This window comes from Bombus vosnesenskii, unplaced genomic scaffold, assembly GCF_011952255.1.
Source record: "Bombus vosnesenskii isolate JDL3184/JDL3185 unplaced genomic scaffold, Bvos_JDL3184-5_v1.1 scf7180000013297, whole genome shotgun sequence".
Taxonomy (NCBI): Eukaryota; Metazoa; Arthropoda; class Insecta; order Hymenoptera; family Apidae; genus Bombus; species Bombus vosnesenskii.
Window position 1 is genome coordinate 1,387,816 of NW_022882947.1, and position 23,696 is coordinate 1,411,511.

Sequence of the window (23,696 nt, forward strand, 5' to 3'; positions counted from 1 at the left end):
CTGGTACGCTCGTGTACGTGCGATTTCGCTTCGGATGATCGAAGCTTCGCTCACAGTGAAAGTCGCGAGCGTCGGTGAGGTGGTGCTCCTTATAAAGTAGCAGAGAGCCTCGACGTCGATACGCCTTCGTTCCACTTGCGTCATCGATTGATCGCGCGTCAAGACGCGCGCGTTGCGTGTCCCTAAATTCCGGTTGCACAATGGAACTTTAGAACGATCCATGTCCGTTTGAAATCGAGCGAGAAGACTTGCGAAATCTCTCGTTGAGTTGGCATGTTTGGAAAAGTAGGCCATGGGGGTGTTCAACCCCCTCGTACTTTGCGATTCTCTTCACTGCGTTAAGTATCAGAGAAAGTATCGATCATGAACTTTCTAATAGGAATATTTTTTTCCAATTATCACAAGCATATATTTTATATCAGGTAATAATTTGTACAAGTTTCTATAGATTGTTGTTTGCCTTTTAATCCATCGAAAATATCGATTCGTACTGACGCTTTACGAGATCTCAATTAATAAGATCAATTCGTGGAATTGTCAGTGTTATAAATATCCAATACGTAGCGCGAATGACATTATAATTAATTCCATCGTTGAGCGTGTCGTGTTTCATTGCACGACCGTTTTATTCGAGTTCATTAGAATCTCGACGAGATATTCGTACTAGCCTGCGGAAGAAATTTCGCAACAATTCGACACAGCTGTTTTAACGGAATTTCGTTCTGTTCAGCGATAATGCAGCCGAGTTGCATGTACATATCGTGCGGAAGGCGTCTTCTACCTGGTTTTAAATTTCCTAGCACGCACATGCTCATTACCATATGTACGTTCCACGGGAACATCTCGAGTTCGCTGAACTCTACACCTTAATCGAGCATTCATTCCAAAAATCGGGTATGTTCTCACTTCCAGCTGTCTTCTATCTCTTCAGCGATAAATACCGCGGTCACTACGCTACACTACACTCGCTTAGTACGATAGACGGTTCTTCGCGAACAACTTTTAGCGGATGATCTATAATTTCTGCTTGATCTACGTATATCTAAAACTTTCTATCACGTTTCCCAAAATAACGATAAGAATTGTTATCGGAGATATAGGTTGAAATTTCTATGTAACAAATTATTCGTTGGTAGTTAATTTTTAAAGAAGGATCATCCAGTCCGAAAAATATTGAAAGAAACCGAGATAAAGGAAATTACCTTTCAATTATCCTTTTAAAAAAATGACAAGCCTAACTGATTGTGAGTGAAATTCATCATAAGAGAGGATATCAGATTTTACGTGACGTGTCGGATGCTTTTCATGGGCGTATAGAAGGCACTTCCCTTTGTAGGGACTTAAAGTGTTACGTGATTTCCGGCTTGAAATACTAAGGTTGCATTACAATCGTCATTCTTTATGCGCATACAGGGATTTCTGTTTGATTATGACAGTTGTGACGGAAGGAAGTCGGTGAATTAAATGTTCCTTTCTCTACGATTTAACGTATATTCGGATGCAGATATTCAACATTGCTGCAGCTGAAGGCTAGATCGAACGAAGTTTTTCCGTTGGAAAAAGACATAATTACTCGAACCATTGTCAAAATTCAGATCTTTCTCCTACAGATTTCTTGTACCACTCAATTTATTTTAATCCAGAGATATCGCTATCGTCGGATCGAACTTTGGCGGACATGCGATTAAACGAAACAAGTATCGATTATCTATCGTGCTTGTTCTGCAACCTTGAGTCTATGCGGAGGCTGTAAAACTTCCATTGTTTCACGCGACACCCACGCATAGCGTTGAAATGCAGTAGAATCTTTGTTATTCGAATTGTCATCGTTCGGATGCTTTGCTCTTTCAGACTAGATCTTCTTCAACCTCGGCATACCGACCGTGTGCTGTCTATGACGATCGAAACTCGACATTCCCTTAAATTAAAGACCATAAAATTCGAATTAAGCATCTTAGAGAGCTACCAATCGCATTCACCTCGTTGTCGTCCCTAAATCACGAATAAGACCATCCGTCTCAGCCCCATAAATCAGCAGCAAGCGTATTTTATACACAGGGGAGGTCTTTTTTTCGCGCATGGGCGCAATGAGCGTGCACGAACGCTTCAATGGGCCAATAAATAAATCCATCGTTGCTGGACGAAGAGGTATCGCCGGGACAGGTTGTGGCCTTTTGCGCCAACGGACAACGACGGTGGCGTAAAAATAGCGGCGCGTATCGCACGGAAAAATCGCGGCCGTGCATGAATTAGAGAGCCGGGCGAACATCGGCGTCCCTTTGGCGTCGCGGCACGCGAGGCCGTCGTATTGACTTATATCGCGACGCGACAGACGCGCATTTGTAATCGCCGTATTTGGCAAAATCGGACGGCTCCATTCGCGGCAACGAGACCCATCTGTCCCGCGCAATCTCCGGCTTTGATCGCTGAAAACGCGGCGAATCGGCGACAAATTTATACGCGCCGCGAGATGCGTGAGAAACATCGCCGGGGAAAGCGGGAGGATCATGAGAGAAATACGGAACCGTGTTCTTGCGAAATCTCGCTTAGACAGACTTCAGTTACTTTCGCGATTTCAGAGATTAGGAAACTGTCGGATATAAACGTCGAATTGGCTGAAAAGTTCGCAGTATTTATGGTGAAAATGGAACTACGTGCCTCCACCAATTGAATTCGCATTTTACGCTAAATCCACTCCATTCGCAAATTTCCAAATTTCCAGATTTCTACATCGACGCTTTTGAAGTTTCTTACATAATCTACTTGTAGCCGTTCTACGAGGAATTTCGTCACGAATCACGGATAGATACGACTGGAATAAATAATCGGAAAGCACGATTACGCTGGCTTTTAAACAAGATCGACACCGGGGACTAGTTTTCTCGTAATTTGTTAGAAGTTTCTTGCCAGATCGTTGCCTCGATCTCTTGATTGATTTATTTATCGATTCGTTGATGTAGTCATAGATGTTGATTGCCAGCAGGCATCGAGTGTTTTCATAGGGTACGCGTTCACTGTTGATTTATTCAACCAGTCGACTTCACGGAGAAAAGACCGCCGTGTGCCCCCGTTCCTTTTTGCTGGTCGTAATTGAAATTCCGATCGAATTAAGTGCTCTGTGGCGATATGATGTTATTGAGTCGTTTGCAGCTTCACGCTCGTTAGGATCGGTATGTCAGCAGCTACTGTGTTATTTTAGCGTCGTCCGTGCGTTTGGATCTTCGTACTGTCCTCTCTATTCTTTTCTCGTAGACAAGGTAACGTTGCTACGACGATATCTTCACGATATATTTTCTACACGGAATCTCATAGGAGTTTTCCGATCGTTACAGATATACAGGAAAATAAAACTGAAGATTAAAGCGTATTTCGAACAACAAAATTCTACTTAAATTAAATTCACGAGCCAAGTGCACTCGCGAATCGTTTTTCGAGCTAATTTAGAAGATGCTAAATCACTGCACCTGCGCGTTTGTCGGTGCAGCTGCAGGCTTTCATTAGCACGTAGTGAGGCCTCAGCATCCAATAAATCCGAGACGATCGAACATATTGCACACGCATCCGCACGTGTTTTTCAATCACCAGAAATTTGAGAAATGGGTTTGCAATCTTCCTTGAAACTGTACCGTAAAAATCGTTGAAAATCGTCCAGTTTGAAACATGGAGCGCAGCTGTCTGTATCAGCGCGTCCATCCATGTACATGGACATATGGCAAATTATACCGATTGCCGAACTAAGATCGTACAAGGTGTTCGTGCAACAGAAGTCTATAACTCGCAACTTGTAACTTGTCAATTATACCGTTGTCCACTTATGCGATACTTTCAGCCGCACCCTGTATAAAATCTTTAGGAAACAAGAAGCTGTATCCAGACGTGAAACCTGTACCGAACGATCTGAAATAGCGATCCGAGGTTTGTAACCTGTCATTTTTATCGTCAGCCGTATAAAGACTGGATCCAGCGGGGATCGAATAAAAAAGAATCTAAATTGTTCTCCAAACTGGATCGACATTGTATAAATCAACGCGTTTCAACTTTCCCTCGATGTCAGGTTGCTTGTCCTCGCTTAACCTGTCGCTTGCTACGAACCATCTTTACCGCCTACTGTCACGACTATCCGCGAGATTGACACACCTGAATGTTCTATCGTCGAATCCTGTTCGTGACGACTGATAACGGTACTAGCATTTAACGGGCAAAGGGGAAATAAATATTGCAGAGGCAAGCGAATATTAAATTAAGAGAAGCGAGCAAGCCAAGCGAGACACTATGGTAATAAAAATAAAACATACAAACTTCAAAAATCAGGAAAAGTGGTGGACAAATATGCTAAAAAGAAGAAAATAATTTTCTTAATCAGGTATTATTAAGTAATTGAACGTAATATACCGGGGAACCTGTATATGTTAAGTACACTCGGCAATCACGTAGGGTATCGATCGACAAATGAACTCGTATTTGCTAAAAATAAAAACCTTCGGATAGGCCGACGAACAGAAAAGTAAGCTGAATAATAGCCGTTAATACGGACGAGAGGGAATTATACAATTTCTTGGTGATCGATAGATTTTCTGACGAGCAATTCTAGCTGTGAATTTGAAAACTTTGTGCGAGAAGTTGCGCGGTTGTGATCGAATCATTGCTAGAATCGCTAGAAGCTACACGGATAAATGTAAATTATTAAATTATCTTTGCAGAGAAAAAAGGCGAAAAGGTCGACGATAGCGAGAGAAAAGAAGGATTTCTAAACGTTTGTATTCGCGGTATCCTGTGCGACCGGTTCGCCCCTGCATTCCTGTTCTGGTGCATGCGTCACATATTGGTGACTGCAGTTCCTCACGATTGCAGAAAAAAATAGAGTGGGCGAGCTTAAGTCCTCGTCAGGTTCGACCCACGGTTGCTATTAACGCGGCGTGTCCGCGAATCCATTGGACATCGAGGTCGTAAATGGATCGAATTTCGTCGGATAACAACTCGGATGCAACAACCCTCCGCGATGAAAATGATTTTCCATTTGCTCATCGCAGCGGATCAAACGCATCAAATTTCACGATTACGTCGTAGAATAATTTCGTTTGCTGGGAAGTAGAACGATTGGTTCGGATAAGAGGAACCGTGAAAGCTGGAAATCTTCGTCAGAGGATTCAACGCGTTAATTGATTCGTCCCTGTTCATTGCTGGTCACCGTTTGTTCTTATCAAAACGACACATGGCAATTCCGGCTGCGAGTTGCGTAGACTTGCGAATCACTTGCATAACTCGCATAATCGTCGCTCCAGCCGTTGTTAACGCGCCTCTGCACGCGTATGCGAGTTTTACCTACACTCTGACTGCAGCCTAGGAGCTGGAGTATGCCAAGGTTGCCCTGTAAACGGTGGCATTTTTACGCCTCGAACGGAGACGACGATGATCTTCCCGACAAAAGAGTCTCAGTTCCTTTTAAAAGCGCCTCTTCGGAAGTTCGAACGCAGCTTCTTTTCATCCATAGAAACGGAACAAATGTTTCTAGGTCGGTGTTTAACGATAAAATACTTTGCACTTTTGTGGACTCGAAAGGATTCCGTTTCATTGTTCGCATGCAAGATAATAATTTATTCGAGGAAGCTTTCTAGATCGCGTTATTTTTACACAGAGATAATTATTAACGTGGCGAGAGAGAAATTTACGATATTGCTTTTGCTCATAGTAAAGAACCGAGTCTTTATCCTAAAGTGAAATTCAACGAAACGAACGATTTCTCCGTCAGTTTCATCCATTGTTCGACGATAAAACGCTACGCATCATTTATCAGCCTGCGGCAATAAGACTACATATTCGAAAGTCATTTTTCTTTATCAGAAGTGCTTTATGCTTGGTGAGTTGAGACGATTCTCTTCAAATTTAATATCAAATACGTAACTTCTATTTAATTGCTGCTTCGTATTTTCGACTTCACAGATTATCGTTAAATTTTATCGAACGAGAAACTAAACACGCGAATATTATCTGATATCCTGCCTTTTGTTAATTTTATTTCTTCCTATAATAATCTTCATCGCGATAAAATTTAATTGTTGCACAATTACGCGCAGAGTAAAGAAATTTTTATTCGGAAAAGTTCAAGGCAAGCCAGGATGTAAGAGCAAGGCTGCTTTAGAAATCGCGTTGTTTGTTCACTCAGCAATTTGCTTCTCTTACGTGTATCTCAACGATATCGATTATTTATAGAAGATAAGTTTTCGAAGAAGATAAGTATTTGACGTTGTAAAATTCATCTGTATGCAGGTGATATTAATCACGTGGTATTATAGGTCATGGTAATTTTAAGTACAACCCCAAGACCGACACACCCTTTCAGGGTAATTATACGATCTATTACCTCGGCTAGCAATCTTCATATTGTGTGCACACGCCTACGTCCAGACGTAAAGATTCGATGATAACGCGCGATGATTGTACTCTGCCACGAAGCGCCGGAAATTACGTGTTTTTGATAATGTTTTTAACGAGGTAACGTGGAATGTTTAAATTAAAAATATACTTATTAGAAGAGAGGAAAATATTTAATAAAGCACTACGTGTGATTAAATAAAAATCAGGAATTATTCGCATTGCCGTATTTCATTAATTTTTAAAAAAATTTTCCGATATCGTGAATGAAAAATGTCGAACGAGTTAACAAGAGAAGATATTTCGTGCAATGTTTAAACGGTAAATTCCTCGAGTACAAGGAACGATGATAACCATCATTGTATGATTTCTCGAGATTATCGTGCTACTGTTAACGAGACAGTGAAATGATTACGATGCTCTTCGATTTACGAATTACAAATTCGTAAGACAGAAGTTCTCGAAATATTAAAAGCTTGTCAAATATTTCACGATGATTTACGTTTATCGTATTTTAATTTTTTGCTCCGATAATTTCAATGATAATCTAGAACCGGAGAGCCATTCATTAGAAAAGTGGAGTAGTCGTTAAATTCTAAGCCAACAAATACAATGGGTAGTTTAGAGCACAAGATGATGATCGTTAAAATAATTGAACATCTATAGACGATAATTGTCCTCGTTAATTTTAGAACCAAACGGTTACCTACTCAAGAGGAGAATAGCGCGATCATTCGTTAACGTTAACTTTTGACGTTATATTCCAATGAATATTTATTGTCAGAAATATTTCATATGTATCGGTTCCAAACGCTATCGTTTAAATATCGATACGCCACTATTGAAGATTAAAGAAAATAACAAATTACGATTTAATCGTCGTTCGACAATTACTATTTCATCAACTCTGACTCGATAAAGAGCTAATTGATTTCGATAAACATTTTACCTACGTGTTCACTTCGACATTCTACGATAGAACTAGCACTCAGCAACAATGTGTTCCGCGAAACCGATAAAAATTGCGGTGGCAAGTGTGTTACCTGGTTTAATAACTCGTCTGTTGGTCGGATCAGTTACTGACTTCTTGCGCCACTGTTCAAAATAGCTCGTGACCACTGACCTCGATCTCGGAAATACGTTCGCATCATCGTCTTTCCTCGACGATAATGAATATCGAACGATGACCAGCTAACATTAACCATCGCACTAATGACGCAACGCCTTCGTTTCGGCTGCGTTTTATTAACAACGTACGATTTTCATTCTCTCGAGTCCGAGTTTAAGGATTTCACGGCTGATTCGATACGTTTCCTTTTTCGCAGGGCGATCGTGGGTGCACCGGAGGCCGAAACTCCTCAAGTTGGCGTTCACAGAGGCGGCGCCGTTTACAAATGCGACATCGCTGCCGATGACCGATGCACGCTGATCCATTTCGACAGCAAAGGTAAGAAGAATTAATTTATTATTTTTTACTTTGACTTGCTTTCTTTTTTGAAAAATATACCCGATATTTCGTATAACCGTAAAAACGACGATACATTTAGGTTTATGGGTTTACAAAGTGTCGTACGTGATTAGAAATCTTATCATACTGGCATTATTTTGCGCAGCATGAGCAATTTAATGTTTGACTTGGTGATAACGCGTTGCGTTCTTCCATGTCGATTCTCATGCAAATGTGATATTAATAACACGTTGTATTTTTTATCGCGAAACCGTTCAATTAAATAAATTATTCGAGCTATTCAAACTACTCCGTTCATTTCGAAATTTGGCGCTGTCGTGATACCTAGTACGTTCTAATTACCTAGTACGTTCTAATTACCAAATATTACCATGCTATCACACTCCTAACGAGATTTGATTTATAGCGGTGTTTAAGGAAAATGATCCTGTAAAGTATACTTGCGGTTTGCGAAGGATCAAAGAGAGATACCTAAACAAAGAACTTTGTACGGATCTCGAAAAGACTATCGCACGTACCATCGCTTATCGCAGGGTAGCATCTTAGCTGGAAGCACGATCGATTAACCAATTTTCAGATTAGCATAGTCCGGAGAAGAATGTTCGAACGGTTGAATTTCAGAAGGATCTTGGAAAAATGCAATCGTCTATCGTAGGATGGTTTATCGCGTGCCGGAAGCATGGTCGGATTAACTCTCGTAGTTTGTTTCGCAGCTCAATCCGATATCTGTTTTCCGGTTCTTTCTTCCACTTGCACTCTCGTACCCGCCGTGAGGCATTGAAAGGTAACCTCAACGGGAACATTGTTGCTAACGAGGGCTCGTATCTCGTGTTCCACTAGCTGTTCACAGTCGCTGACCCACATTCTGGCTTTCCACCCGCTTACAAAGCCCTCGAGGAGCTTCGTAATCTCGGCAACCGGCAAGTAACCGGCTGACTGGTTGTAGAGCAGCGTTCTATTCTCGGCGACTTTCCACCCACCCTGTCGTTGACCCTTCCACCGCTTCGACTGTTTATCGCTTCTAACCGTATCGATTTCGAACGTTTCCTCGATCCTTTTTCTCAAAGCAACTACGAGCCGACGAAATCGCATCGCGACTAGACCGTTGTACAGAGAGGATTTTGTCAGTCGAACGACAAATCCTATTGCCGAGGAAACGACAGGTGATTCCACGATCTTTTGATTTGTTCAGAATTTTTGTTGCGAGACTTTCGTAATAACGCAAGGTACTAAAGAGTCGGATTTCGTTGTACGATATAAGCGAACATCCGTTAGAAAGTACATCTAAGACGAAAAATTGGTCGTGCAGAGACGAAAGGAAATCCAAGTGAATTCTATCCCTTCGCCTGGTATCGTCTTTCTCTCGCAAATCAGCGGACCAACTACAAGAACCATGTCTGCGCAAATATCTACATACCGCACGTAGCTACACTCTGCCTATCGAAACTCAAATTTACCGAATGCATCTTATCGCCGTGTCTTATCTGACAAAGAAAGAAAATCTCGAACTAGAAGAGCGGACCGTTTCATTAAATATTTTCACACCAGAGTCGTATCTTGTCCCTTAATCAAGGAAGCGATCGTCCATCATCGTCGTCGTCGTCGTCGTCGTTATCTCTACGATCGAAAAAAGGATTTCATAACGGAAGAAAAAAAGAAGAAGAGCGTCGTAATGACTCAATTGCGAGTCGAACAAGTTGCAACGTAAAAATAAAACGAGTGAAAACCGAAGGAAGCCACGAGCGTGCATAAATTTCCATCTCTCAGCCTCAGCCAGCCATTCGAATTAATAATGACGAAGCGCGCGCGCGTTCTCCCGCGATACGATCTTCCGTTTCAGCGGAGAATGTCGGAGCGAGAGTCGACGTTAATGCCCGCGATGCAAATTAGCGGAATATCATGCTGCCGCGAATTAGACGTGCTTACACACCTCGTAACGATCGTATCTCGTGAATCGTGCACGATTCCGGACCCGTAATTTGCCGGCGCGAAAGTAATTGACTGTTCGAAAGCAATCGGCAGGAAATCACCGGTGCCGATTCTCTCTTATCTCGACGAGGTTCGGTTGAATCGATCGCGTACGAACAAGATCGAGATAAAATAGCGATTCAGGCGCGTTGCATTTTCTTTCGGATTTATTTTTATGGATTTTTCGTTACGATGCGATTATATGGGTATTTTTGCGAGAGAAGATTGCTGGAATATTGTCTGTCGTTTGTTCGACGCCTTGGTAATAGATTCTCTGAGATTACTCGTTGCATTAGCAAGAGACCTCTTTTATTTATATCGAGTGTTTCCGTTCTTTATTTTTCGGAAGCTGTGAAAATAGTCTAGTTTTATCGAGATCCAGTGGTTTTCCACGAGTGTTTTATTTCGTTTTATCGAATCTCCGAAAAAGTATTGGAACTTTTTTTTATTAACGTTTGTTTTTCTTATTAACGTTAACGAGAGAACCACAATTTACGTTAAAACGTTTATTTTAAACTTTATTTTATAGTTCCTGAAAATTCACTTTTCTTTCATGCTGGATTTCATGGAATACTGTGAAAAATAAACGAATATCATACCGACTTTTAGTCTTTGGCCAATAATATTGTCTTCTTCGTTGCGAGATACTAACCGTGGCTATTTTCGAAATGTAACGTTTGCTCGCCTCGAACGACATGTAAATCCGGCCATACGCTCACTCATCACTATTTTAAAATGCCCGTGAGAAAAATAACCGCTCGTGAGGACTCGTTTTTGCCTGAAAATTTATCAAGCGAAAATGAAAAAAAAAATACTGAAAAAACTATCCGCAATCTGAGTGAAAGAATCGCATAAGACATTGCGCTTGATTTATTATCAAAATCACTGCCAACGCGCCAATCGTCGAACTCGTCGCATCAAAAACCACCCCCCATTTAATTCCGCTGTTCTTACCTTTCGTTCCACTCGATCTCCTCCAACTTCGAATCCAATCGCGTATCACTGCGCTGGATGGTATCGATGCCTGCAAGGTCGTGTCTATTCGGTTCGATCGGATCTCTCGATCTCTAGATCTCTGGTAACCAATAGTATTCGAATCGTTGGAGTATCTGCTATTCCGCGTGCGTACGAGGAAGCAAGTCGTATCTCGCGCGGGTCTGTCCGGAGGTCAGTCACTTCTTCGGGTGCTGGAGCGAACATCTCGTCGCGGAGGAACTCCTCGAGGTGTACACCCTGCGGAGTGGCGTGGCGAGCCGCCTCGGGATACCGGGAACCATCATCCACGCAAGAAGCCGACTCTGCCTAATACAGAAAACCGTAAGGTCGTTCTACCTACGGGCGTGCGCGGACGTAGGTTCGGCGTTTCTTGCCGGATACCATCTGAAGATCTTCAAGGAAGGTCGCGTTGCTCCCGTCCCTCGGCTCGCGAACGCGTGCTTAATTGACGTACCCTTAATGAGCGCGGCGAAATAATTGGGCCGCGATAATCGCGACGTCGTTCGTTCCTCCGCCGTCGATAATTCATAATTGCCTCTATTAAGGACTGTGTTCGGTCGATCGTTTGTTTTAATTAGACGAACGACCGTGTTTGACAGATGCAGGATTTAAACGAGTCGATCGAACGCGTTAAAAAGTCACGAATAAAGATTCAACGATCTTTCGTTAATAAAAATAGCTTTATCGTAATGGATGGACGTTCGAATCGTAATTGGCATTGACCTGTTTCTCGGAATATTTATCGAATATTATTCGACGTGTTTGTAATTTTGCGATTAATTGCGAATAACATTGCGATTGAATTGTACTTGAGAGATCTGTCTCGGTTCGCCAGTATCGACGTAACCATACGCCTTCGGCAACGATCGCGAGTTAAGGGATAGGAAGCGAAGGACAACTTCCGTTTAAGGGTTACGACTCACCGATACGGCTAACGGGTTCATTCCATTCGTAAAATCGACAAAGAAAAATCCAAGGTGTACTCGCTGAGAATTCTCTGCAGTGACACCTGTCCGTGCCTTGTTTTTTCGAAGAATATCCGTATGATGCATCGGAAACTTTCGTTTCTTGGACATCGTTTAACTTTTCTTCGGTACGCGAGTCGGGAAACTGTCCGATCTTGCGCAGCGTTACTCGTATTTACATTGCCAAAACTCTGAATATTTTATATCCCATTCGCTCGGCAAAACGACGTTTAATCGAGCGTACAGGAAACTGATATTTAATTTTAATCGAACAGTCGTTAATCGTACATAGAGAATGTAGTTTTACTTTATGGTGAAACGAGCTTCTCGAGATGTACTTGTTCTTTTAAAAGCTGTAAAAATGGTTAAATCGATAACCCTATCGTGTGAAACGTTTCAAATCGCCGGCGAATATTCCAATTAACAAGAGATAGATAAATAACTGGCGAAGAAATAATTGATTCCATCTTGCGGTAACGCGAAAGTGCGGAATTTAAATTGTAACAAATAGGCAGAGCCGCGATTATCGTGATAAATATTGTCGCGGTTGTACTCGTTGGTGAATTAATCTTGTAGTAAATGCAAACGGCGCTAAAACTGGTCGTTTCTGTTTCGTTTCATTCCGTTGCAGCAAGTACCCGCGGCGACATATTAGGTTACCTGGAGCTAAGTGACTGCTAGCTACGGGATATCTGGGCGTTGATTCGTTCTTAGGAAGCTTCTCCTTTAGATTTACAAGAATCTAGTTCCGATATTAAGTGACCGATCCTTCGCGTTGACGGCATTCGTTATTCTTCGAAATAGTTAGCCTGGTCCAAGAAGAAACGCGCATTCCTCTCGATAATCGATCGCGAGTATGCGCTGTGATATTCAAACGGCGATTTGTTTCCCCGCTTTTTCCTTTTCCAACGTGCGTCCGCCGCTTTTTCTTCGTATAGCTGATTTGTTATCAGCGCCACGGTAGCCACAGCATCGAAGCTAAGTTCATTTATTCGTTCGAGAATGGGAATGTTAATACGAAATATTTCTCGTTGAAGATGGAGAAGCGTGAATCGAGAATTAATTCTTACGTGAAATTTCTTAACGAGTATAGGCTGCGCTAAATATTATTAAAATCAGTATTTAATACTTTTATCGACTCGTTAGTCATTACAGGATGAAGTAATCGTTAACAATGGCGAGGAGCAATAGCCGGCAACGACTAATGAGAAATGGTTTCCGGTTGCAGGGAATAACCATATCAGAAATCCAAACGTACCGGGTGGTTTGAGTCAAATCGACAATAAAACTCTTCAATGGTTCGGTGCGACGGTTTCGGCATCGTTAAAAGATGGAGGACCCATACTGGTGAGTAAATCTATCAAATTTTTATCATCTATCTTGGTAATGTTTTTCGACTCGACTAAAGAAGCCTACGTAGATATAACGTGTATAGATACGTTTGAATTCTTCGTAAACCTACGAGCATTCGAAATCTGGTTATTAAAATCCTTAGATTATTTGACTAGTAAATACATATCGCTATATAAGATGCTTTCAAAGTTCTCCTTTTTATGTTGGAAAGAAGTTTACAAAGGTATAAAAGCGGTAGTTACGAATAGGCGAGGGGGTCTTGTGAGAAATTACAGGCGTGCACGTTCTTAGAACACCGTACCTTCTATTTCAGGAATCGAAAACAAACGAATCCTGGTTTCGTTCTATGTTTCCGTCGCTGTGTCTAAACGCTTTGCCATTATATCGCACCATATATAGTTACTTTGCTAGATAACGCGAGTGTAAAAGAAGCGATACAAGCAAAAAATATTGGGTCAGTGTTAAAGTTCGTGCCCGATTTCAACGGACCTAACTAAATTATTTGTTCGCCAAGTCGCACCTGTTGTTGTATGTACAACCGAGCATCGCTCTTTTTATCCGCTGTGAAGTTTGCGCGTGCTACAACACACGTGACTTGCAGCCAAACGATTTCAGACCACCAACTTTTCCACCGATCCGATAATTCGTAGAAAACATTCGCCTCGTTCTGCGTTCCTCTGTCGCAATTTTTTCATCCTACCTAGCAATCCTCCGCGTGCATCATCGCTCGACCGTTTCACGCGCGTCCTATTAGAGCGCTCCGTTCGCATAGATGCGCGTTGCAATCAGACGTGCGATGGAATTGTTGTTCGGATATGAATCTAAGCGCGAAGATCTCTGACTTCGCAAGACGGCCGGACGGTTCCTTCTTTCCCTTCGGGACGCGGTCCCTATGATGTACTGCCGCCCTTATCTTTACGTGCGTTGCACTTGGCCGGGTCTATCCTGTACGCATGTGCGGATGCACATCACGCACGGCTGCGGTGTGCCGGTCGGGATGATTGAAGAAAGGGAAAAAGGAGGAAGCCGCAGGACTGGGATTTTTCGGCCGGTGGATTTGCCGAGTTTGTTTAGCGGTTTATACGTAATTGGATCCAGAACGCTGCTTATTTTATTCGGCGCCTTACTTGGCTGTAGCGGGTGCTTTTAAGCCTTTGGTCGTCTTTCACACGGCGATACACGTATGCGAATACGCGTACGATGGATATCGATTATGCGTCGTTCATTACGGAATCATCGTGTGAACGCTTCCATAATGAACAATGTATTCGTCGTGCATCTATCGCGATACGTGTATCGCCGCGCCGTGTGAAAGGGCGCTTCAGGGCCGCTTTATTCGCAACCGATGTACCTATTTTCTTTTGGCTGGGTTGGTTATCCTTCGAAATCACTTTATACTCGCGAGTACCAACTTTGAACTTCGTTTTGTCTGTCATTTTACAGTGATCAAAAAGAGCGTACACGTATACCTTTACCGCTCCCCTTAACAGGTTTATAATGTTCCACTTCCATGTAGATATCACGCGGAATAACACGGTGTAACGAAAGGTAGTAAAATACAGACTAGAAAAAGTATTTGCATAAAAACTGACCACTTTACGTCGTTGTCTTTTTTCTTTTAACACGATACTCCGTGACACACTTTTACCTGACGACACAATCGTTGAAACGGCACGATACCGTATCCGAGATGACTAAATGCAGCTCGCAGTCCGTTCCTCGAATTCGGATTCCTCGTAGAGAAATCGGCGGTGTCAAGTGGCGAAGAACCCGGGCTCCCATAAATAAGGAGCTGCTCTCCTACGTGAGAGACGTATTAGCAACGATTATCGTTCCCATGCTCGCGTAATTTTCGCATAGCGAAACGTCGCCGCGACATTCTCATCCCCCCTGGCCTCCGGCATTATGCGGGAATTATCTACTTACTGCAGAATGCGAGTGCACGTTCCACCGTAAATGCCACTATGCTTTTTCTTTTTCGTCGCTTTCTCCACCCGAACGCTCGTCATACGCGAATTAAAAGTAACCCATATTATTCCCGCCGGTCTAACCAACTTTTTCGTTTGTTCTCTGTGCTCGCTCGTCTATACGCGTTCGTAGAAAATTTGCCATGTTTCTGCAGCCGCTCATCGATCGCTAGTCGATCGAAGACAAAGTCAGATAGATCGAAATTTTGTAGGTAGCTAACTTTGGACGTTATTGTACGATAACGTTCTTTCTAGTTATTTGGACATTTTTAACTTGGACATTTAAAACGCGGACACCTGTTGTCATACTCTCTTCTTATTTTCCGTACCTACTACTTGGATCGTTAATTCCTCTCGACGCGATACATCCGCTGTATCGATCGAATCCATTATTCTCAAAGAGCAGATCGTTTGTACACGCTGTAAGGCGAATTACGTAATTCCCATCTCGTACGATCAGCGATATTATCGAACGGTTATGCCTGTCAAACAGAAGCGTGTATTCACGCTGCAGCGTTAATACGAGCTGGTCGATGTTCTTGCTGGCGACTCGATGAATCAGAGTGAATTACTTCCATCGAGAAAACCTGGCATCCTGCAGAGATCGTCAGTGGCACGGCCCGACGATCGACAGGCCATGGATGAAACGGCTTCCACTTTCAGCTTCCCCTCCGCGATACTTTTCATCCGTTATCCACGCGTGTATGTACTCGTCGATGCTTTCAACGACGCATATCGAGCCGATTTGTTCGCGATATTCTGTAAGAAGTACCGCAATCTGTCCGGTCGACAGGCGTTCGACGTTTTTCGTTTCGTTCGGTGCTCGCCAGGCGATCATTATCAATCATCGTTCGCGTACAACTTGCGGGATATTGAAATGAAATGAGTTTCGATGTTGCGTGTATTGCCAGGTAATTCTAGCTCTGGATTGGTAATTCGAGGAGATCGTTATCGATGATTTTATAGGGGGTGTTGTCCTAGCGACGTGTTGCATCGGTGTTTTTGTCCAAGTACCGTCGAGCAAAGGAAAATCAACGAGGTACACCGGCTAGCGAAATTAGCCGATCAATTGGAAATTATAGCAAAATGAAGACGGAAACCTGTCGCGTCCGCGTTAATTTCATTAACATCGTGAAACTTGAAACCAAGACTCTGAAAATCGACACAGAAGTTGGACTAATGTAAATAATAAATTTAGACTAGACAAGCATCGTGGAAATGTTTTGTCGCAAATTGATCTCGAACGAATATCGACGAGTTGTGATGAAATGGAAAGATCGCCAAACAAGGAGGATAATACGCGTATTTTTCAAGCTCCAGCTACGGAAGAAACTTGTAATTTTAGAATTTAAGCAATTAATAAAGAAATTAAAGGAGAATACCGAAAGAGGAATCGATGGGAGCTTAAATCGTACAATTTTCGGTTAATTAACGAGCCCGACGACAGCCGTAGGGTTGATCCTTGTCTTTCGGCACACATCAAACTCGCAGGTAGACGTCACCGGTACGTGACGCGAATAATTCTTTGTCCGACCATATCGTTTTAGCGCCATAGTCGACGTGTCGAAGCATTCGGCAGGATTACACATGAACCTCACGTATCCAGCTCCGGTCGTAAAAGGAGACAGACCGGAGCTTCTACTCAGTCACACTATTAATTAACAAAAACTTGTATCTCTATATAAATACCGTTCCCGAAATTCTTGGCGTGGTAACTTTATACTGGCCCCCTGAAACTTGTCGAGTCCGATTCGTTGCGTCGCGGAGAGAAAAATTATTGTCGTCAATCTGGAAATTCGTGATAGTAATCTTCCGTGATAGGAGAGAATAAAATAGGATAGAATTTTAATTAATCGATGAATTTTAATTTAGTTTTTATCAGATGCGATTAAATTTCACGTAGCAGCCCAGGGTTGGTCTTCTTGTATTCTTTCATAAATAAACTGCTCTCGCGTTTTCATCTACCGTTTCACTGTCGTCGTTGCTTGGTTTTTTGTAACTATCCAATTCAGAGATGCTTCTTCGTTCTTTTCTTCTGCTTCGTACTTCTCATCTCTTTCACGATCCGCCGACATTTCAAAGATACAGCTTCTTGATTGCTGCCAGATGTTTCGCGCTTCTGACCTTTCTCTCTTTTCTCCTTTCTCCAAATAAGAGGATCGTGTCTTTTTTTCCCCTTGGCCAGACAAATCTTCGTTCGATCGTGCTGTACGCCGATGAAATAAACGACTCGCGTACGTAAGAAGCGAACTATCAGAGAAAAATAGAATTTTGTTCTCAAGATAACTACTCTTCGTAAGAATTCGTTCAAATTATTTCATTAGACCGTAAAACGTAAAAAGTTCTTCGAATTGAAGGAGTCTACGTCGTAAAGGCAATCACAGAATCTAACTTCAACGGCTGTAAGAAAAGAAAAACTCTCGTATTTCATTCCCGCCATCAAAACTGACCCAGAAATCACCCGCGTCCTCCTCAAAGAAATCTCGCGCACAATTTAAAACACATAAATTACCAGTGCAATAACAAGCTCAACAACGAGTCTGAAAAACAACCGAAAGAGCCGATCTTTATTAATACGTTACCGGGCAAAACCTCAGTACGGACGGTATTCGTAGTTCGGATTCCAGGAAGAAAGAAAAACTACTCGTCGTTAGAATTCCGTTTCCATAGAAACGATGCTTTAGTCGAAAATCTCTCGAAGCGAAGAAAGACGAATATTGATATAAATCTCTTCTACTCGCTTTACCAGTGTATGCTCTTTCAACAATAATTTTTCATCACATTTTCACCTGTTTCTCGTCTTATTCTTTGAGGTTCCTCGCGAACGTTGTTCTTCAACTGCTCGATCGTGGTCGATTTGTTTGCACATTCTTTATGGACCGTGAAAAGAAAAAGGCGTCAAACGATTCATAATAGAATCGTACGATCCACACCACACGACCGCTAACTAACGATCGATATATGACGGTAATGGAAAAAGGTGTCGCTTCTTCCATGACACCCTGTATATGAAATTCTCTATGTCAATCGAGTGGAATAGCGGCACGCTTCACCTACTTTCCTCGCGGGGCAGCAGCTTGCGACTCTCGAAAAACGAACGAGACGAAAGCGGCGGAGACAATGAGAGCGGAGCAAAAAACCGAAGGCGGAGGAAAGAAAGCCCGAAGAAGGCAAAAACCGTGCACGTACACGGCCCGCCAGGGACCGAGGGAACAATCGGCAACAATAAAATACGACGAAGCCGTCGCGATAAAGCCACGTCGCGTCGTCTCGCGAGTCCTCGCGGAGAATCCGCTGGCAAAAACGCATCGATTAAAAGACGAACAGGACGCTGTCCGCTCGAAACCCACCACCGACCCCGACGACCCACCTTGAGAGCAGAATCTTGTACCGAAATTCGTGTTCCCTCGCCGGTTTAATGGAAGTTTCTCTGGAATAGCGTGTGGTTGAATTTAGTGGTGGCCCGTTTCGAAAGATAGAAATTAGGTTTTCTCATCTTGGGTAGTTTTAGATTTACGATAGTTGGTAAGTTTCGGGTGTTGTTACCGTTCGTCTGATCTTTTTACCAAAGTTACCACTCTGTCAAGATATCGACCAACCACCGTTCGCACTTTCCCACGCAAACTCTCGGAGGTGGAGTCGAGTTAGCCAAAGTTCTTACCTACTTTCTCTTCCTTAAAAAGAACGTAACATCGAAACGAAAACACAGATCGATAGCCATCGTAGGTACACGAATCTGCATAGATATCCGCCGATCTATCAATTTTTCCTCGTTGGACGATCCATCTCGAGCGCGTAATCTCGTAGGAAAAATTCGCGTATCCTTCCCCTTTGACCTTCTGCCCGTACACGGTACACCGTTCGGGAAGAACGTCCTTTTTGGGGATTAGAACGATACTGTGGTCCCTGGAGCAGTGGCCGGGATCGATGGGACCAAGGGAGATCGAACGTTTGTCGGCTGGCAGAATGGAAATACCATTGTCAGAGGGAATGGACGGGACAATGTTTGAGAAATTCCCATGGCCTCGTGAGAGATACTGTGAGAAGCGGTTGATCATTCTGTCTCTGGATCTTCGAGAGGGTGTGTGGACGTTGTTCCTCTTCTTCTTCTTCTTTTCCTTCGGTTTTGTCTCGTGGTAGGTACGCGTTGCTTGCCGATTGCTGCGATCGTCTGTTCCTTTTCTTGTTGGAATTTCGTTGCGGTTTCGCTTGGAATCATATGGCTGTGCGGTTGCGTCGGAATTAAGTGGATGTTGGTGACGATTTATGACGAACGCTTCGATGGAGGCACTGTTGCAAGCGTTTCTGTGCCTGGTTAGAAACGTATATGGGTTTTTTTTTCTGAGAAATACGTTGCTCGAAGATATATCAAGTTCGCGTTTCCTAGAGAGCAATATCGTAGAGAAATTATCGGTACGTAGATTAGAAAATCCGTATGGATAGGTTTCAATGGAGCGCAGATACCGTCGTTTCAATCCGTACACGCAGCCATCCTTTTTCGTAAGTTTGCACGCAGAAGGAAGAGCCGAAGTAGAATAATGCAAGAAACGGAGACAATGCACATTCCGGGCGTATGTTTTGCCGACGGGACAAATTGCTACGTCCGCTAAACGATCGTTTTTTGCCGTAAGGGCCTGCTTTTGGTACCTTTAAGATCGTTTTCGCGAATCAGCTTCCTGGCCGATTCTAATTACAATTAGTAGCCGTTGGACAAAAGCGCGTGAGTGGAACGATCGCATCGATCTCGTGTCCGATTTTTTCCTCCTCCGAAGAAGAAAAGGAAGATAAAAAGAAGACACGATGGAGACTTCTTTGCGAACATTTACACGTTTAATTAGACCGAATTACTGTACTCTGCGTCGGCCAACAAATTTAATCTCGAGCTTAACGACTCCACCTAATAAGAATCCAACCCGTACAAGCTCCCAGACCACAGAGATGCCCCTTGTCCACGTTTCACGCCATTAAAACAGCTTCTCCGTTAAAAGAACCAAAAGGAAAGTGAAACGAGCTCCTGTAGGTACAAGCAGCGTCGCTTTGTCCCGGATATTGGCCAGCGGCTCTTACAAGCGTGCCCATAATGTAACTCGTTGCTCAGCCATCAAACGTAACACGCCGCTGCCAGACGGTGTACGATAACTCACACCTTTCTTCTCGCGAATCTGAAATATCGCGGCCGGTATTCGCGACATCGAAACGCATTCGCAGAATCTTCCAACTTGCTCCGAGGCAGAGTCACACGCGGCCTTGTTTGTTCGTTCGTTCGACGAATCTTCGCTTTTCTACCGCGTTGGGACGCGAATTCTGAGTTAGCCAGCCCCGTTGACCGTGTACGCGCGATGTATAAATAAGGCAGTGACTCATTGTCAGCCGCGAGGTGAGTCAACGACGAAACCAAAGCGAACCAAAGTCTTCCGTGCGTGCACCTCCGCTGTCTTGTCCGCTTCCTCCGGCAGCCACCGCGCGTAAATATCCGTCCGTGGCTCGTCGCTCTGTTATCCTGTCACGGGACAGAGCTCCTGGTTCCAAGGAGGACTCAGGTGAAAAATATGGCCGTGCAACGGAGGGACAAATTTAGCGGGGATATTTCATTCGTGCGGCTGCCTCTTACCTTCTTTGTGTTCTTATTTTCGAGGCTTTTTGTGCGGGGATGTTTTACTTATTTTATAACTCGACTGGTTTGCGTGATCAGGCTAACTTTCTAGAATTTATACTGTTCAACTAGCGGACTGCTAACGAGTAATTTTCATTCGTTACCTACTTTAATAATAGTCTAAAAATAATCGCTATTTTATTTGAAGCAGAGAACGAGGGAAGACGGTGTTTTTCCTTTAAGTGCCAAGAACTCGCGGAGATAATGATCTTTGTTAATTCGTTAATGAATGGAAATAAGTCGACCGGGCCTTCCGGTATTAAAATCGAGCAGAGATTTCTTCGTCATTTTCACCGAGAACATCGAGTCTCCGTAATCCGCGCGATACTGCCGCGTTTCTTCGCTCGACTCCAAGCGTACCGGAGAGAATTACGCGTTAAATCGTGCGTTATCCTGCGGTATGACAAATCGGATTAAGATCCAACGCGTACGGTGGGCTCATTTGGAGCTGTAATTTGCCATGAAATCGCCGCGTTACGCCTTCCAGGGGACTGCTCGTTGGATTAATATATCGAAGGGAGGGTGTCGTTTTTAGCCCACAGTCTCGTCCACTTACTAAACGGGGAAAATATTATCGTTTTTTTTTTTTTACAAGTAGTCGGTCAAGGTTCATTTCGTTCGGCTTTGTACGCGGCAAAACGATTATAAGGTATAAGCGAAAAGAATTATTTTATCGCTGTTAGTTTCGTGGCTATAATCTGGACGATTTATCAGCGGTGGAAATTTGTTGAAAAGGAGAATAATACTTCGATGTATTGTGTAGTTATCGGAGAAAAGAATTTCGTGAATATACATATATTTTTTTTATTATTTAATTTGTACTTTACAATTTGTCCAGTTGGACATTTGATAAATTTGATGAATACATGGACTTGAAATGGACGAAACCATCTTTTATTCCATAAAGGACGAAGTAATCGGACGATTGTAGATTTACTGAACCAATCGCCAATTACATTTTGTCAAGCGTGTTTTGTGCGAGACGTACGTGCGAAAGATAGAGACGCTGACTGTCATTCTTCAAATTAGTAACGATAATTATTAACGTCACCGATAATACACACCACGGAAAATGAAACACGCAATACAGTTGCGAAACGTCTCTTGTCGCGATGTAACATGCGTGTGCATAATTCTATATAGATCAAGCTTTTTCGATAACGCATTGTAATTTAGCGTTATCAGCATACAATATTTTCTTCGGATTGGCAAACGATTAATTAACATTCAACAAATTCCATTCGACAAAGATACGTGCATCTCCCTGATTCAAAATTTCATTTCGCTTCGTTTTCGACACATTTAGTCCACGCTGTACTCATATGCAATGCTCGAACATCGTGCAAAAATGAGGTTGTACAGGTTCGGCGAAAAACATGGTCTGTTCTACGGAAGCCATTCCTGTATCGACTACTCGAAAATACGACCGATCTATCCTCGTTGGTTAGGTCTGGGCGCAGCCGACCCGAGATGACCTCATTCACGGCTCAAAAATAACTTACCGCCCGCCTGGTCGTTTTCTCGTCGGCGATACGTCCAGTCAGTTAGCTTTTTTTTGAAAAAATTTATTGACTATCAAAAAAAAAAAAAAAGGAGAACGAAAGGAAAGGAAAGAGGAAAAGGAAAAGAGTTGAAACAAAAAGGAAGAAGGAAACGAGGGACGTTAGAAAGCGGCGACGTGTAAACAAAACCGCATTTTGCACACAGTATTACTATTATTCCTATGTTATATATTTAAATAATCGTAATATGGTTATTTTTCGTAGAACGTATATTTTTCGTAGAATGATCAACGTGTTTCTTCGATAAAATATTAATTTTATTATCGATTGAAAATTAATGCTGCAGATACGAATAGATTTTCGATTAACGAATTTTCAAAAAAAAAAAAAAAAAAAAGAAGAGAAAAGAAAAATATTAACGTGATTCTTTTTCAAGTCGTGGATTCTACGAGACAGGTAGCGATTTCAAACGTTCGGTAGACAGTGTATATTTGCAAGCTCGATGAACTTTACAGTTAGCATTAGCGTGTTCCTTTTAGCCGGTTTACAGTGGAAACGCATTAAGAATTGCAGATAATATTGCAGCCGAGAAAATAGTGGCACATTGTTTTAGTTTGTAGAGGCGTGGAAGATACGCTGACACCGGCACTGTAGCGGTATTTGTCAACTATCGGCCTCGGGAATTTCCAGCGTGCACACGTGCGTTACACGTTTCGTACAATAAAGGCCAAACGCTAAAAGAGTTTACGGTAGGCCGGCCGGTCTGTCGTTGGCCTGCAACGAATCGGTCGCCTCGTAAACTTTGACGTAAGAAGACCTCGGCATTTATTGTACTTTACGCGCGAATCCTCGAGTTTCGCTGAAAAACGGTTGGCAATGATCTAATTTCCAATGATGCGACGCGAATCCTTCGAACGATGTAGGTCGACGATAAGAATAGTTATCGAATGGAGAGAACAAAAAATTAAGAGAAATTTCAATCAAAGGTAACGATTCGTTTTAACGAAGAGAGAGAAAGGAAAGTTTGTAACCTATTTATCGATAGAAAAATCGCCAGCTTCCCGCTTTCGAAAGAGTAATCTCGAACTTACTGCAGGAAGTGGACGTGGCTCACGATAATGAGAGAAATAATAGAACTCCTGTTGGCTGTTAGGATATTTCACGTTCCTTTAGATAAGTCCGTTTGACTGCTCCGATTGCTTTACGCTTGAAAAGATAAGTATTATCGTCTCGTGAGAGAAATACGATTGCAATGATTCGTGAGCGAGATATTTCCGAGTTCCTAAAGGAAAGAGAATTCAAGATTTTCAATCTATTTTGATCGAACGCCATGATTTATCGGTCGTTCCAAAAAAATTGTTGTAAATTCAAAACGTCTGATAATGCGAGTTTAGCTTTCCTTTATCTTCTACTACTTTTATCTTTCGTCTTTCGTTGTTCCAAGAAACGTGG

At 42.7% G+C, this 23,696-nt stretch overlaps 1 protein-coding gene across 2 annotated transcripts in view; it reads left to right on the top strand.

Annotated features, from left to right (window-relative positions):
* LOC117233588 (integrin alpha-PS2) overlaps positions 1-23,696 on the top strand; it is a 75,391-nt gene that overhangs the window by 13,616 nt on the left and 38,079 nt on the right. For both annotated transcript variants that reach the window (XM_033494034.1, XM_033494035.1), the window contains exons 2-3: positions 7,698-7,819; positions 12,998-13,116. In XM_033494034.1, coding sequence (XP_033349925.1) covers positions 7,698-7,819; positions 12,998-13,116 — 241 coding nt within the window. The remainder of the gene's footprint in view (positions 1-7,697; positions 7,820-12,997; positions 13,117-23,696) is intronic.